The following is a 17,058-nucleotide window of genomic DNA, read 5'->3' as shown; positions in this document are numbered from 1 at the left end:
TGAATCAATAAAGTCGCAGTTTCTGCTATTTATTACTTTAATGTGTAAAGTGATACAATCAACAAATGGTAACTTTACTATATAAAACGAAATTAGAAGTACTTCCGTTTTCCTACAAAAATGCACCAATCGGATTAGAATACGTACTTTCATATTGATATCATTGCGGTTGGTTTGATCACGCTGTAATTTTGTAGGAACTGTTAACAGAAATATTGCTAAAGAAATGATTTAGTGTCATGTTTTAGAATGAGGAAATTGAAATATAAGAGAAATTTCATTACCGTAGTTCTTGTTATGAACTGTAAAACAGTATGATGTGACCGGCAAATATGAAAAGAAACTTCTGATAGTATATTGATCTACATTGTTTATATCTGTTTGTGACTCATGGAGCACATGTCCATACACTGAGATGTTGCAGACAACATGGATTGCATTAGTTCTTGGCTTTTGGTCATCTCTTTACCTCCTTGATGCATTTTTGAAGGTATAAACTATAATAACTTATACTCGCTAAGACCCATTTTTTTCACTGCAAATAAGAAGTTGATCCCTCCAACGTTGATTCAGATCCATGTCAATCCCCATAATAAAGATATGATAATCTATACTGTTTTAAAAGGATTTTATGTTTTTCCATTTAGATCATTTATAAATGCGATGTAAAATACGTGACAATTGAGTTTCAAGTCTTGTATCATTTTTAATTAAAACCCAAACACACACGAAAATTTAAGCACTCTAGGGACTTTTTCTACCAGTAATGTATGTCTGCCCGGACATATTTTACCAGGACATAGTCATCTCTTACAGAAACCTTTAGGTCAAGGTAAGCGTACAAGGTACATAGTACAGAATATTAGTGTAAATTAAAACTCTTTAAAGTATCAGGCATATACACGTTGAAAATATGCTGCACAGCCCTATATTTTGATATTTGATAACAAAATAGTAGTGCATAAGAATTAATTTCACATTCTACATGATAATTTTTTTCAAAACTTCCTGGGATTTTATTCTAATAGTCCCAGAAACTTATTAGCAAAAGCATACTGAAACAAAAGCAATACAGACAAAAATGATGTCATAACAAGGAATTATTTGAATCTGGAATAATTTTGAATTCTGGAAAATTGATAAGAAATTTTGGCTGAAAACCAAACCAACTAAATAGGGTAAGCCCATGCACACATGGCTAAGGTTAATTTTTCATTCACTATCATTTCAGTATGAACTAACTAACACTCTTTAGCCATGCGCGCATGGCTAACCCTATTTAGTTGGGTTAGTTTTCATCAAAAATTTCTGATCAATTTTCCAGAATTCAAAATTATTCCAGATTTAAATAATTCCTTGTTTCAAGCAGATTTTGTATCTATAAAATAAAATATTATACCTACATGACCTACCTGCCTACCCATGACAAAAAAAGTACTGAGCTAAGTTTTTTTTTGGGAAAGAAAAATAAAATATTTTACCTACCTACCCTGTTTCAAAACATAGGGTCGGAAAAGGGCAAACAAACAATATTTTAATTTATGCCTTATGGTACAGCTTTTACATTATTATAAAATTCATAAACATTTATGAATTACAATATTTATCTTCCTTTTTCTTCCTTAAAAATGTATTATTTTATTGGGGCCAGATTCACTTTAAATATCGATGTTGGACAGGATCAAAGTGGAGCCGGATCGACATGCAGGCGTAAAAAGATTGATATTAACAGATGAGACAAGGTTAACAAGGAGAGCAGAAAAAATTTCTGTGATTTCCTAGTGGAATAAAAGCTGATAATTTTGTGTGTGAAATACATCTCATAAAATTTCACTCCTTATGTCATACAATGCTTGGTGTTGTAACTGATGACATTGAATATAGATAAAAGAGAATCCTAGGGCTATGGGATTTTTTTTTATGGTCATTAAGTTTACTCCTTTTCCTTTTTTAAATACATGTACGTCCGTACATACATATGTCCCAAAATTGGTTTCTGTTCTCTATCTTGAGTTTGCCTCAACCAAATGTTATGAAACTGATACACAATAATTATTACCACAAAACATAGATAGAGTTTGAAATTGAATCGTGTCATTTTTTCAGTTCAAGAGTTATACCCTTTTACAAATGGAAATATTGCTGAATTTTTCGTTTCTGTTCTCAAACTGTAACTTGGTTTCTACAAAATGTTATGAAACTTAAACACAATGCTCATTACTATATCACCACAAAACACAGATAGAATTTGAATTTGTATAGCGTCACTTAAGTTTTACAGTTCAAGAGTTATACTCCTTTACCATGTTTACAAAAGGGAAAATTGCCGAATTTAGATATAAAAAATATTCAACTTGTGACTGAACAACACTGATAATTAAAATGGATTTTCATGGGTTGTTTGGTCAGTTAATGAATATTTTTCTATATTTTTTTTATTTACAGTAGTACAATGTAGTATGCTCATTGATATTCAATAACAACAGCTTAAATTTGTTTAAGTTTATCAGTTTAAGTTTATTATAAGTATTTACAGCTGATTGCATTGAGTGTGTAGGTAAATGTAATATCTTTGGTTAACTTGCTTGCTGAACTGTGAAGTCATTATTAGGTTAGGTAAACTGACAGTAGACTAGTCTGACAGTCTAACCAATCATCTGTCTGTAGGACTAGATTACTTTGAAAGGAGGGTAGTATACCTTACCTTATAATGACTTCATGGTTCGGCAAACAAGCAAGATAACCAAAGATCTTACCTTTTTTTGCACACTCAATACAATCGTCGTACTATACATGTATTACTTGAAGAGAAAAAAAATCTGAAATTCATTGAATTTAAGATAAACATCAGATTTCTAATGAAAAAAGCTGCTTCTCCATGTACAAAACAATCTATCTTAATACAGAAGTTTAAAAATATATCAGAATTGTATGATAAAACTTTTCTGATTTCAGACACAGAAATGGTCAGGTCGTCAATACATAGAAAGATTAGACAAGACTGGATTGTCTGTTTCTATTTGCCAATTAAGATGGTATACAGCTTTGTTCAACAGGACATTTGTCAAGTTGGGACAATGGAGACCACATTTTCTGAGAGTCTGGTTTAACTGTGGAGTTGTTTTTGGACTGCTGGCAATGATTATGTCTATACTTTTGTTGACTTTATTGGTATTTAACACTTTCCGACAGCAACCAGTAGATCAGCAAGTTTTGACACCTGTTGTAAGTTGAAAATAAAGTTTATCAAAATATTTGACAGTTGAAATTCCAAAATTCAGTAAGGATGTATTTTTCTGACATTTCAGTCTTGATGAAATCTTGATTTGGAATTATTTCCAGAACAAGTGATACATGTGGAAAATAACAACGACTTATAAAAATGTTAAACTTAACTCTGAAAAAAATGGGTCTTTCAAATTTTATTACCAAGTCTGTCTTTTTAGTCAAAATAGGTTAGGGTTGCAACTTCTACAAGAAATGATTTTAACAGAAGCATGTACGTCCCATATCACTTTTTCTTTTCAAATTTCTTAGATATGTATTTCTTTAATCATTTATAACAAAGAAGTTGAAATAATATGTATTTTGTTTTTAAATACATGACATGTCAGAGAAAAATCACAAACTTACAAAATTGACTGCATGATTATTTAAAAAAACCATTAAAATATGATAAAACTTTCTTATATTAACACCTACCTAAAGTTTTTTTTTAAAGTAAAATTTATTCAGATTGGTCCACTTCATCTTTTATATTGAAAGTTTGTAAAAGAGTTTAATTGTGAAAATGTAATTTTTTTCATGATAAAAAAATGTTAAAATGATGAAAAATGGGAAAAACCTCAAAATTGGGTTCTTTCAAAGGGCCATAGCAAAAAAGAAGTGCACCACTCTATCTTTTGCTTTATTTTACTGCATTAAATGTCACTTAATAAATTTCAAATCAGAAATTGCTGGAAAAAATTATGTGTCTAGTCAGTATGACAATATTATCAAATCCAAAATTCAGGACAATTTATCTGGCGATTCCCACCATTAAACAACTGAATCCAGAATCCCTGAAATAGATTTTCCCTCATCACTTTTGTTGTCCCCCATGTTAAGCATGGCTTGGAACATGGAAACACCGGGTGTCTGTCCATCAGGTCTAGTTGGCTCTCTAGTGTGTACAATATGTGCCAGATTTTTAATGAAATCTATATAGTCATAGATTTATATCTACAATATTTTGGACAAGTTTGAAAATCAGTGTCGATCAATTATTTTTAAAATATAAATTTTATAAAAAATTGCATTGTCAGCATGTCTACAATTATTGGCTGATTCTTGAGATTTATATTACTGGTTAATAACATAAATGTTCTTGAAGAGTTAAAGATAAGTGCTGATCAGTTGTTTTTAAAAGAGTTGTGCCCCTTTTGAAAATATTGATTTAATATATACGTATATATGAAAAATTGAAATGTTATTGCCCTTGTGTGTTAAATTATGAGACTTATATCATAGTTTTATACAATTTATCTGCAATGGCCTCAAGACTTTTTAGAATAAGTTCTGTTTAAATATTTTAATACAACCACAAAAATTAAAAAAAATTTGGTTGTATATTGGTATCACGTCGTCGTCGTTGTCAGCGTCCAAAGATGGATGGTTTCCAGAACTTAAGTATAAGTAAATAGAAATCAATAAAATTTGAACACAATGTTTGTAACTACAAACATGACAAAAGGAAGGTTGGGATCGATTTTGGGGGTTATGGTCCCAATGGTTAAGAAATTAGGGGCCCAAAACAAGTATTTATCTAGTTTCAGGACAATAAGTTGTGTATGAGTATTTCAATTGCTCTGATATTGTACAACAATGTTCATACCATAAAATAGAAGGTTGGGATTTATTTTAAGGGTTATGGGGCAAACAGTCTATGAATTAAGGGCCAAAAAGGAGCCAAAAACAAGCATTTTTGTAGTATCGGGATAATTGCTTATGTATTACTCTATGGATCTCTCTGACATTGTATCACAAGGTTCCATATAACGAAGGGAAGGATTTCATTTAGTTTGGGGTTAATATCCCTGAACATTTAGGAATAAGGGGCCAAAAAAAAGGGCCAAACAGAAGCATTTTTCTAGATTACAGGCAATAACTTGGGCTTAAGTATACGGATCTCTCTGAAATTATACTTCAAGGTTTCTTACTACAAAGGAAAGGCTGGAATTGAGTTTTGGGGTTTTTGCTCCAAGGGGGGAGGGGGGTTTCTACAAGTGAGGGGTCAAAAAAGGGGCCCAAATAAGCATTTTTGTAGTTTTCAGTCATTTTAATTGTGTTTAAGTGTATAAATCTCCCTGAAATTATATCACAAGTATCCATAAAACAAAGGGATGGTTATGAGGGGTTATGGCTCAAATCATTTAGCAATTAGGAGCAAGAAAAGGGAGGGAAACAAGGGTTTTTCTGGTTAAAGGGCAATTTAAAAGCAGTGTAAGAGAGGTATTGCAATTAAAATATAAAGAATACTGTTATATATATGTTTTATTACTTGATTACCTCCCTTACACTGCTTGTTTTCAAAAGTTTCAAGAAGAAATCTTCAATTGCACAGTATTGTGCAATAGATTTGTTAGATCTTTAACCACATTTATTTTGTGACAAAAACTTATATTATGTCAAAAATTTGATAACAATCCAAATTCAGACAGAATCAAGCTTGAATATTGTGACCAAATTTGCCCCAACTGTTCAGGGTTTGACCACTGTGGTTGTATAAAGCTGCGCCCTGCGGAGCACCTGGTTAATATTGCATTTCATTAATGTATTTCAGTGAATTATTTTTGTTTTCAGATGCCAGGAATCAACTTACCGATCTCTCAAATGTCCTACTATCTGTTGACATTACTGGTTTGTGGAATCTTACATGAAGTAGGCCATGCTATTGCTGCTGTCAGGTAAGAAAGGGAGATCACTCATTGTTAAAAGTCCTACTATCTGTTGACATTACTGGTTTGTGGAATCTCACATGAAGTAGGCCATGCTATGCTGCTGTCAGGTAAGAAAGGGAGATCACTCATTGTTAAATGTCCTACTATCTGTTGACATTACTGTTTTGTGGAATCTTACATGAAGTAGGCCATGCTATTGCTGCTGTCAGGTAAGAAAGGGAGATCACTCATTGTTAAATGTCCTACTATCTGTTGACATTACTGGTTTGTGGAATCTCACATGAAGTAGGCCATGCTATGCTGCTGTCAGGTAAGAAAGGGAGATCACTCATTGTTAAATGTCCTACTATCTATTGACATTACTGGTTTGTGGAATCTTACATGAAGTAGGCCATGCTATTGCTGCTGTCAGGTAAGAAAGGGAGATCACTCATTGTTAAATGTCCTACTATCTATTGACATTACTGGTTTGTGGAATCTCACATGAAGTAGGCCATGCTATGCTGCTGTCAGGTAAGAAAGGGAGATCATTCATTGTTAAATGTCCTACTATCTATTGACATTACTGGTTTGTGGAATCTCACATGAAGTAGGCCATGCTATGGTGCTGTCAGGTAAGAAAGGGAGATCAGTCATTGTTAAATGTCCTACTATCTATTGACATTACTGGTTTGTGGAATCTCACATGAAGTAGGCCATGCTATGCTGCTGTCAGGTAAGAAAGGGAGATCAGTCATTGTTAAATGTCCTACTATCTGTTGACATTACTGGTTTGTGGAATCTTACATGAAGTAGGCCATGTTATTGCTGCTGTCAGGTAAGAAAGGGAGATCAGTCATTGTTAAATGTCCTTCTATCTGTTGACATTACTGGGTTTGTGGAATCTTACATGAAGTAGGCCATGTTATTGCTGCTGTCAGGTAAGAAAGGGAGATCACTCATTGTTAAATGTCCTACTATCTATTGACATTACTGGTTTGTGGAATCTCACATGAAGTAGGCCATGCTATGCTGCTGTCAGGTAAGAAAGGGAGAGCAGTCATTGTTAAATGTCCTACTATCTGTTGACATTACTAGTTTGTGGAATCTCACATGAAGTAGGCCATGTTATTGCTGCTGTCAGGTAAGAACAATCAAGAGAGATCACTCATCATTAATACAGCAGTGAAAATCTTCATCAACGATATGCAAACCTTTGAAATGTTTAGATTTCAACAAAATTTGAAATTATTTCTGGTGTAAAATCTTAAAAAAAAGGTATGACTAAAATTATTTAAAAAACCATTAGTAATGAGAAGAACATTACTGTTACATAAAATAAGATTTCTACAGGATTCTAATGGATTTGAATGAAATTTAAACTTATTTTTGTTGCATTGCTATTTCATACTCATCATGATTTAACTATTCAGTGTATCTTGGCAACCCATCAATCATTGGGTAATAAAACTAAAATAAAATAAAACAATTAGTAATAAAATAATTGGGTAATAAAACTAAAATAAAATAAAACTCATGTATTTTTAAAATGTTGTGTTATGTCATATATGAAATTTAGATCACGTTTTTAACAATAACACTTCAAAGCTTCTCTATGAATTAACCATTCTTCTGGTTATTCATTATTATGTGATATGTTTCTCTTCCTTTTATGTTTGACTGCGGCTTTTGTAAAAAATTAGAACTTCTTGATATATGTGATGCTCACAGACCATCTCATTTTCTGCATTAAAAAACAAAATAGGATGAAACAAAAACAGTATTACTATATGACCATCCAGCTTTCTAATGATGATCATGTTTACTATGAAATCATAAATTATATTTTATATCCTTTTTTTCAGGGAACAAGTAAGAGTAAATGGTTTTGGTTTGTTTATATTTATTTTATACCCAGGAGCGTATGTGGATTTATCAACAGAGCACTTACAAGCAGTCTCCCCACTACGTCAGTTGAGAATTTACTGTGCTGGAGTGTGGCATAATTTTGTAATTGTTGTATTAGCGTTATGTGTGCTGTTGATACTACCTTTACTACTGGCTCCATTCTACGGTACTGGAGAGTCTGTGGTTATAACTCAGGTCACAGAGGTATAGTATTCTTATTATAGTATTTTTTATTAAAGTTTTGCACAAGTTAAGTATGGTTACTGACCCTAACTATACTGCTGTCGCCATATATTATAAATCATGACACAGATGTATAGTATTGTCAGGATAGATTACTTTCAAGTTGTGGTCACATTTTAACTTGGTACACATGTACATTATGCTGTGAACTTTTTAAATCATATATAAAAAAAAAAGTATTACCGAACTACAAGAAAAATTTAAAAAGAGGAAGTTCATCATAAATAAAAACAACACTTTATATATTTTATGCTTTCTTAAATATGACAAATTCAAACGTTAAATTATATCAATCAACAGAACAAATAGACAACCACTTGGATATTCCTGACTTGTAATAGGAATTTGCTGAAGGAAATAAGTTAACTGGTCTAATATAGCTAGTTAAACTACCCGCTTTTGTAACAATTGTTTATCCATGTTTTAGTTCCATTATATTGACAAATTGGATGACCAATCCAAACAGACATGAGGGAGGTTGCACTGATTTTATTTTTCAATGAACATAGAAATATAGATTAAAGTTTTGGTCAAGGTAGTTTACCATCACGTTGTGTCACATTAACTTCAATCTTGATCATTATTTTCTAAATAAAGGTTTTTACACCAATCTCACTTAACAAGCGGGCATTAGTGTCCTATGGACTGATATTTTTGTTATATTTTAATATACTTAAAAGTATTGGTGTTGTGTCACAGGTTTGAAAAAGAGAGGCAGCAAGTTTTTATAATTCTCTAATTATTCAAAGTTTTTTATTGTAGAACTCAGCCGTATCTGGACCAAGAGGTCTTGCAGTAGGAGAAGCAATAACCAGTTTAAGTGATTGTCGTGTCACTAGTCTTGATGACTGGACTACATGTATTTCTGTCAGTATGAAAGAACCAACTATGGGACATTGTATGGCTTTGAATTTAATTAAAGATTTGGATGCATCCCCTAAAAGTAAATATATCTACATTTAGGTTGAAATAATCACCTATATTGTTATTGTGAGTATATACTGTGGATTCATTTATTTTCGTGGGTATCAATTATCAAGGATTGCTGAAAACGTGGTTTCGCAATTCTCTGTATACAAAGCCTATTTAAAATATGTTATTCCATGAACATTTGAATTTGTGGTTCACCTGTACCCACGAACCCTCGAAAATTGGTATCCAACGAATAATAATGAATCCACAGTACCTATATTCTAAAAGAAAACAAACTAACGAAAAAATAATAAACAACCAGTCAGCCTGAATTAGTAAAGTGCAATATGTTCTGTTTCTCATACCAAAAAAGAAATATTTATAAGTTTATTACAAGGTGATTTTCAGCATTTGTTGTTATTATTAGTATTTATAGTTTTTTTCTTATGAAATGATGATTTAGGAGAATCCTGAATGTCTCTGTATAGAACCAGTAATGCTTGTAATTATATGTGTACTTTGTCACAGATATATGAATATACCTTTTTAGCTAGGAAACTTAGAAATCTGTAATGAAATAGCTGATCAGACTTATTTGTGTATAAACTTTTCTGCTAATTTAAATGTTGTTTTTATCCCTCCAGACTGGACTCGAACAGAGAAATCTATCGACTGTTGTAATAGGAGTAGCAGTACACACCTGTGTTTTAACTATCATACAAAGACTGCTCCCCATGATGTAAGTTAGTCATTTAATTATCATACAAAGACTGCTCCCCATGATGTAAGTTAGTCATTTACACACCTGTGTTTCAATTATCATACAAAGACTGCTCCCATGATGTAAGTTAGTCATTTACACACCTGGGTTTCAATTATCATACAAAGACTGCTCCCATGATGTAAGTTAGTCGTTTACACACCTGTGTTTCAATTATCATTCAAAGACTGCTCCCCTTGATGTTAGTTAGTCATTTACACACCTGTGTTTCAATTATCATACAAAGACTGCTCCCCATGATGTAAATTAATCATTTACACACCTGTGTTTCAATTATCATACAAATACTGCTACCATGATGTAAGTTAGTTGTATACACACCTGTGTTTCAATTATCATACAAAGACTGCTCCCCATGATGTAAGTTAGTCATTTACACACCTGTGTTTCAATTATCATACAAAGACTGCTCCCCATGATGTAAGTTAGTCATTTACACACCTCTGTTTCAATTATCATACAAAGACTGCTCCCCATGATGAAAGTTAGTCATTTACACACCTGTGTTTCAATTATCATACAAATACTGCTCCCCATGATGTAAGTTAGTCATTTATTTTAAGGCATTTTTATATGCCTATTGTTAAACTAGAAGTTGTAGGGTTATAAAAATCTCATGTTTGGTCAAAAGACATGGAAATGATTGATATGGAAACAAGCCTTTAAATCTGTTTTTTTAAATGTTATAAAACTTTTTTTTTAAAATAACTTAAATTTTATAATGTCATGGTGATAAGATATCTGTTGATTTCCTTAAACCAGGGGAAAATACCAGTAATAACTTAGGGTTCATTTTTAACCGGATTTTTGTGACAAAAATGTTGGTTATTGATTTGGGGATGTACAGGGGGCTGCCGGGCGGGCGGCAATCAAATGTTGTCCGTGCATTAATTCATAAACCGTTTTACCAAAGCTTTTAAAATTTTAATATGTTGTTACTGACAACTAAATGAAGGTCAAGTTCAATAATGGCGATTTTGACTTTTACCGTTCAGGAGTTATGGTTCTTGAAAGATTGAAAAATGGAGTTTCCAGTCGTGTCCATGCATTTACCGTATGCATGAACTGTTTTACCAAAGCTTCCCAAATTTTAATATGTTGTTACTGATGACAAAATGGAGGTCAAGTTCAATAATGACGATTTTGACTTTTACCATTCAGGAGTTATAGTTCTTGAAAGATTGAAAAATGGTGTTTCCAGTCGTGTCCGTGCATTTTCTCATGAACCATTCAACCAAAGCTTTTGAAATTTTTATATGTTGTTACTGATGACAAAATAGAGGTCAAGTTCAATAATGACGATTTTGACTTTCACTGTTCAGGAGTTATGGTTCTTGAAAGATTGAAAATGGCGTTTCCATTCATGTTGTTGCATTTACTCATGAACCATTCAATCTAAGCTTCCAAATTTTAATATGTTGATACTAATGACAAAATGGAGGTCAATTTGATATTTATGATTTTCACTTTCACCATTCATCAGTAATGGTTCTTGTGATATTGCCAGGACATAAATGAATGTTAATAAATCCAGTTTGCTGTCGTTGTGACAGCCTCTTGTTATACAATGTACATATATTTGAGTCATAACATTACCATACATACACATACAAAGACCTTACAAAATAGTTTCCAGTTTCACAGATTTTTTTCTCTCTAAAAGGTTATGTGTCAGATTTGGTTGTACAAAGTGGAATATTGTTTCTTTTACTTAAAGATGATACCATTAAGATAATAAATTGTTATTTTCAGAAATTTGCTTGTTTGCCAGCAAGAGCTATAACTGAGAGACCCATGTGTAAATTACAAAGTGATTGTTATATACCAAAGGGTGATGTTTGTGTATATCCTGCCTTAGATAATGAAACCAAATTACTTCAAGTTTACCATGGACGTAAACCACCATTGCTGTTTCTGGGTCATCCACTTGACCTTCATTACTCTGGTAAGTCAAGAATATTTAATTTAAATATTGATAGATTTAAAGAAAAAAATACAAACTTGTGATAGAAATGTAAACATTCCAGTAGGTTGAAAGTTATCTTTCCATTTTCTGTAAACTCTTTAACATTGTAATGAGTCCAGTTCAATTAAATTACAAAATCAGTACTTTCTTTGTTGTTTAATGGTTTATCAGAGGTTTTCCCTTGAAGTTTGATCATTATCAATTAGGCTACTGTACTAAGAGAGGACTAGTTTTCTGCTGAATAAAAATTAAATGTAACAAGTTGAAGATACTGAATTATTAGTAGGGAATCAAAAATTGTGACTTAAATGAAAACAAGGGAGACAAATCAAAAGAATCAAGTTCAGGGCTACAATAGAACAAACAGAAAGATGTATTACCTTAAGCATGTTAAGGGCAATGCTCTGAAGAAATTAAAATTCTGGTAGTTGTATTAAGGGGACTAGAAGGGAAAGAATATGCATCACACACTAAATTATTGGTCAAAATCACTAAGGGACTAAAAATAGAAAAAGTAAATTTTTTACAAAATACGATCAAGATATAAAGTTCTATTTTAAATAGTCCGAGATTACTCTGACGTCCAACAGCTGTTTTGCCAGACAAGCTAGGGCTGTGGGACGTCAGAGCTTGTTCCATATCAAAAAGTGGATATTTGCCCACCCAAAATAGATGCTGTGCTTCGTCGCTTCTGGTACTGACTGACGGCCTCAGAATAATATAAATCAGGCATCAATCTGTTCATTTTTCATTCATCTCTTCATCACCAGAAGCGACGAAGCAGCGCATCTAATTTGGGTGGGCAAATATCTACTTTTTGATATGGAACGAGCTTTGACGTCCTACGGCTCCAGCTTGTCTGGCAAAACAGCCGTTGGACGTCAGAGTAATCTTGGACTATATTTAAAAGTGGTGAAATTCTTCAATATAGGCAATTCTAATGAAATTTAAATAGAAAAAGCATTTTCTTTTTTACATATTGATGAATACTCTTTTAGTTGTAATTATAATTGTATTATTTTTTTTCTTTTACAGTTGTACTGAGTAATTATGTACCAAAAAGTTTTGCTATTCCATTGAATCTACCATATGTTGTAGAAACTTTCAGCAAGTATCCTTTTTACTGATTATAATTGTGTTTTCACGGTCAGGATAAGTATACTGATTTTGAATGTTTGCAATATTTGTTTTATACATAGATCATCATAAATCAGAACTGTATACTACAAATGTTATTCAGATAATGATGAAAGTGGTAGTTTTTTAGTAAGCAGTGATTATTATACAAAAGATGCGGTAACATTTTATTCAATGAAAACCTTTATCCCCAGAGTCAAAATAATATGGATATGATTACTTATAAGTTTCCCTCTAGCCTTCAACAATGATCAAAACTAATACTGTACAGTCAACTATAAAAGGCAGATACAACAACATTTGGAAATGTTTTTAACAACAGAAACAACATCCAGATTTATGACATAACAATAAATGAAAAATAGATATGAGTGTTATACATGTTATAAATGTTAAATATATAAATTCATAACATATTTTTTACAAAAAAAATATGCATATGCCATAGCCAAGGATTTGCCCCAGCTATATTTCTAACCTGGAATCAATAACCAGTTAATGATGATATCATGAGCATTCCCAACAACAACAGAGGAGGAAGAGGCTTGTTTTTATTAAAATGACAGCCGAATGTGTTAAAAAAGTAACTTGTTTATCTCCCTTTAACTGTGTTTACTAAAATGAATTGTATTTTTGCCAATGATAAAACTATCTACCAGAGAGAAAAAGACAAGGATTCTAACAACTATAGGACACTGTTTACATCTGTGTTTTAATGTTAATTGATGTAGGAAACATTTCATCCCATTTTTTCAGCATCTTTAAATCATCTAGATACCCAATTCTCTATCAAAAATATGCCTTGCTTAACAAATTGCTGTTGCATTTTTCCCAACAACTTTACACCATTGCACCTTTATATATGGTGCCTAATTTAATATGATTACACAAGTTAAACTGTATCCTTACTTACTTCCTGGTTAGTGTTTCTACATTGATTTGTATATGTGTTTCCTTTCAGTTAGAGCAATGATAGAAATTAGTAAGCAGTAGCTCACACTGTATCTTGTTTCTAATCATTTTATTTTAAAATACTTTACCACATGCAGTCAGAAAATAAACGTACATGTCAATTAAATCGTATATGACCTATCATGAATTGTTGTAAGTAATGGTATTTAGAATAAACAGTTTGTCCTGTATGATCCTTAACTCAGTACCAGATATTTAATATCTCTCTCAGGAGCATTAATAATACTGAATGTTGTACCCTGTTATGCTTTAGATGGCCAGTGGATATGTCATGGGTTTATAGAGATAGCTCTACGATCTACTATATCAGACAGAGAAACTAGAGGACTTATTTATACTGTGATAATCCTATATGGAACATGTTTGTTATTTATAAATGTAGTCATAGCAATGTGGGCGTTGTTTTCATAGCATTAATTGTCTATTTCATCCAAGAAACTTGATGCGTTATAAATTATTGTATCCACACTATACAAGTGTGCTATATTAAATTCACCTTGTCAATCTGTCTGTTCGTCAGTCCGTCCAACAAATCTTTTCATCACACATTTCTCTTGCAATACTGAAGAGAAAGTCTATATACTTGGTCAGAAGCTTGGTACTGCTGAACAGAACAACTTCTTATTTAGTCAATGTCTTATAATTTTTGATTTTTAATGAGCATTTTTCTGTACCGTATATGAATTAAGAACATATGATACATGAATATATAGGATACAGATACTGTTATTACATGGACTGACATTTTTGAGATTTGGCAGTTTTTGTTAAAATGATATTTCCTGTGAAGAAAATTTTCCCATTTTTTAACAGCTGTGGTCTCACTTTTTTCATGTATAAAAATCTTCAAAATTCGTTTTATTTGAAATTTAAAGCTGAAACTTTTACAAACTCATCAGAGACCAGAAATTTAACCACTTTGTGGCATCTTTGTCTTTTGTTTGACATTCATCTTGTTTGAAATGGACAATTAACGATACATTTTCAACAAACTACAAACTCTTCAATTGTTTTAAATCACTGAATCAATACTTCCTACTTAAAAACAGATTATTGTGCAGTTTTGTTTTTCTTCAAATTGTTGAAATGTTAAATTTTCAAAGTTTAAGTTTAGAGTTTAATGAACTGAAATAATGTGTTTAATATTGTTGACCTGGAAGTTACTTTGTTTAAATATAATATATATCTCCCTAGCGTTAATCCCTTAAATCGAAAAAGGGCTTCTGTTAGCCATGACAACATTTTACTTTAATATGTATTTGTATTCACATCCACAGTATTCATCTTAATAATGTGTGGAAGAATTCAATCCTAGCCTAAAACATTAGTCAATAAAGATGTGAATGTATGGATAAACATATATGAAGATTTAGGTATGATAAACATTGTGATATAGAATAGACAAAATACATGGATAGAGAGAGTAAGTTAAAGTGTATAAGTGAGGGGCACACATGTGTGAAATAAGTGTAGATGTGGTTTGTTTGTTCTTCATTTTGTTTAATGTGCAGAATGATATCATTATGACTTTTAAAAATTAAATAGCAAAATGAGTTGTTTACATATGTTTAAATGTATAATATGAAACATCATTATTAAACATCATCAAACATGCATGTTTTTGTATAACTCTTTCATAATATACATTTCAGTGTTATTCTAATTATTTCTCATACAATAAGAATTAAAAATTACAGTATAAAATACCTAATAAAGGACATTGTAATTAAAACATGATACTAAGTCTTTTATCATAGGAATAAAAAGTCTGTACAAATAATTTTATAATCATCATCATTTTGCTACAAATGATATATGTCTAAACTTTAGGCATCCAGCCAGAGGAATGTAATATATTGTTAATAACTTTAATGAATTTATACGCTTTTAAACAAAGCTGAGAAGATGGCTCAATATTTAGGGGGTAAATAATGCACAATCAGTAATTTGCATGAATTTGCAGATATTCATTCATTTCATCTTTGTCAGATCTCAAATGTCTGTGGTTGTTTTAGGCTAAACTTCATTAGATTTTTGTTTCGATTCTTCATTTGCTGTTTTTATGTATTCTTTTACTTTTATACTTGTAAATGTTTTTAAGATATGTTTATTGTTCATTTTATTTGATCATATATACATGAAACTGTTGGATATTTTTCTTTGCTGGTTCAATGAGATTTTACCTTTTTGTTTTAAAATCTATAGTTCAAATTCATTTGGAACAGGAACTATGAAAAAGTATAATAGATAAAATTTAAGAACAGGTTAAATTTGATAGCATCATGGGAAAAGCATATTGGATACTCTTTATTTCTAAATTTTATTTTTTTCTTTTTTTTTAAGCAAAGACTATATCATGTGTATTTATAAAGTAAAACATTTTATTGTTAACACTTACATATGATACATTTGCCTCTTTTTCATTTGTTTCCCTTTTCTAAAAGATTTGTCTATTTAACACATGGATCACTGTTAAATCTCTGGACAACTCCTGTGGAGCTACTCTACTGATACTATTTTATGTTAGATCTTCAACAGGGTGTGCAGTATTTATCATTGATTATTGGTATTTCTAGTGAGCCAAGACTTTTACATGGTGCAAACCCCCTTATTAACCTGTTTATGTTATTAAAACTTTGGAAGGTTTTACAGAATGGAAAGGACTTTAGGAGTTTGCTTAGCATAAACATTTACTCTTCAATTATTTACACTGAAATGTACAGTTTAATGAAAAACTAAGGGAGATAACTCATGTTCTACGGAAGGATCATGTTTTAAGTTATGGAGGGAAAAGTTATTGTGGGTTGCTTTATATAATGCTATATTGAGATTAACATTTGAAGTACAAGATACACTGTACAATTAGATATTTCAATGAATTGTAAAAAATAAATTAGTTATAAAAAGTAGTTGCAATATGATAGTATATATTTTGAATGTGTGTTAGAATAAATGAAATTATGGGACCAGAAATTTGGAACAAATAAAAAACATATCGCTATTTTGTTATTTTCTTTATGATCACAAATTCATATATCTACTAAATACAATTATGGACTGTTTGACCAAAAAGTTTCAGAATTTTCAGGATTAATTGTCTTCATATTCTCTTTTCAATACTGACATTTTGAATATGGGTCTGTGTCACATTGACATTCGTAATACAATGACCTTGCCATAAGTAATACATTGACATTATTAATACAATGACCTTGCCTTAA

General features: G+C 31.4%; 1 protein-coding gene across 1 annotated transcript; it reads left to right on the top strand.

Annotated features, from left to right (window-relative positions):
* Positions 1–136: 136 nt before the first annotated feature.
* On the top strand, positions 137–16,838 carry LOC134687007 (membrane-bound transcription factor site-2 protease-like). The gene is made up of 9 exons (XM_063546916.1): positions 137–490; positions 2,956–3,225; positions 5,842–5,945; positions 7,784–8,030; positions 8,832–9,012; positions 9,626–9,720; positions 11,515–11,707; positions 12,764–12,839; positions 14,029–16,838. The coding sequence occupies exons 1-9, from the start codon at positions 416–418 to the stop codon at positions 14,246–14,248; spliced, it is 1,461 nt and encodes a 486-aa protein (XP_063402986.1). The 5' UTR covers positions 137–415; the 3' UTR covers positions 14,249–16,838.
* Positions 16,839–17,058: the final 220 nt, after the last annotated feature.

The sequence above is a fragment of the Mytilus trossulus genome, chromosome 10 (genome assembly GCF_036588685.1).
Source record: "Mytilus trossulus isolate FHL-02 chromosome 10, PNRI_Mtr1.1.1.hap1, whole genome shotgun sequence".
In the NCBI taxonomy this organism is placed as follows: domain Eukaryota; kingdom Metazoa; phylum Mollusca; class Bivalvia; order Mytilida; family Mytilidae; genus Mytilus; species Mytilus trossulus.
Note: the sequence above shows the minus strand (reverse complement) of the source record. Positions and strands in the feature narration are given on the sequence as shown.

Bases quoted from the DNA above. Each gene is read 5' to 3' on its own strand.
- LOC134687007 (XM_063546916.1), top strand. From the start codon at position 416: ATGTTGCAGACAACATGGATTGCATTAGTTCTTGGCTTTTGGTCATCT. The intron at 5,946-7,783 runs GTAAGAAAGGGA...CCTTTTTTTCAG, and splicing joins CATGCTATTGCTGCTGTCAG to GGAACAAGTAAGAGTAAATG. The intron at 9,721-11,514 runs GTAAGTTAGTCA...TGTTATTTTCAG, and splicing joins CAAAGACTGCTCCCCATGAT to AAATTTGCTTGTTTGCCAGC.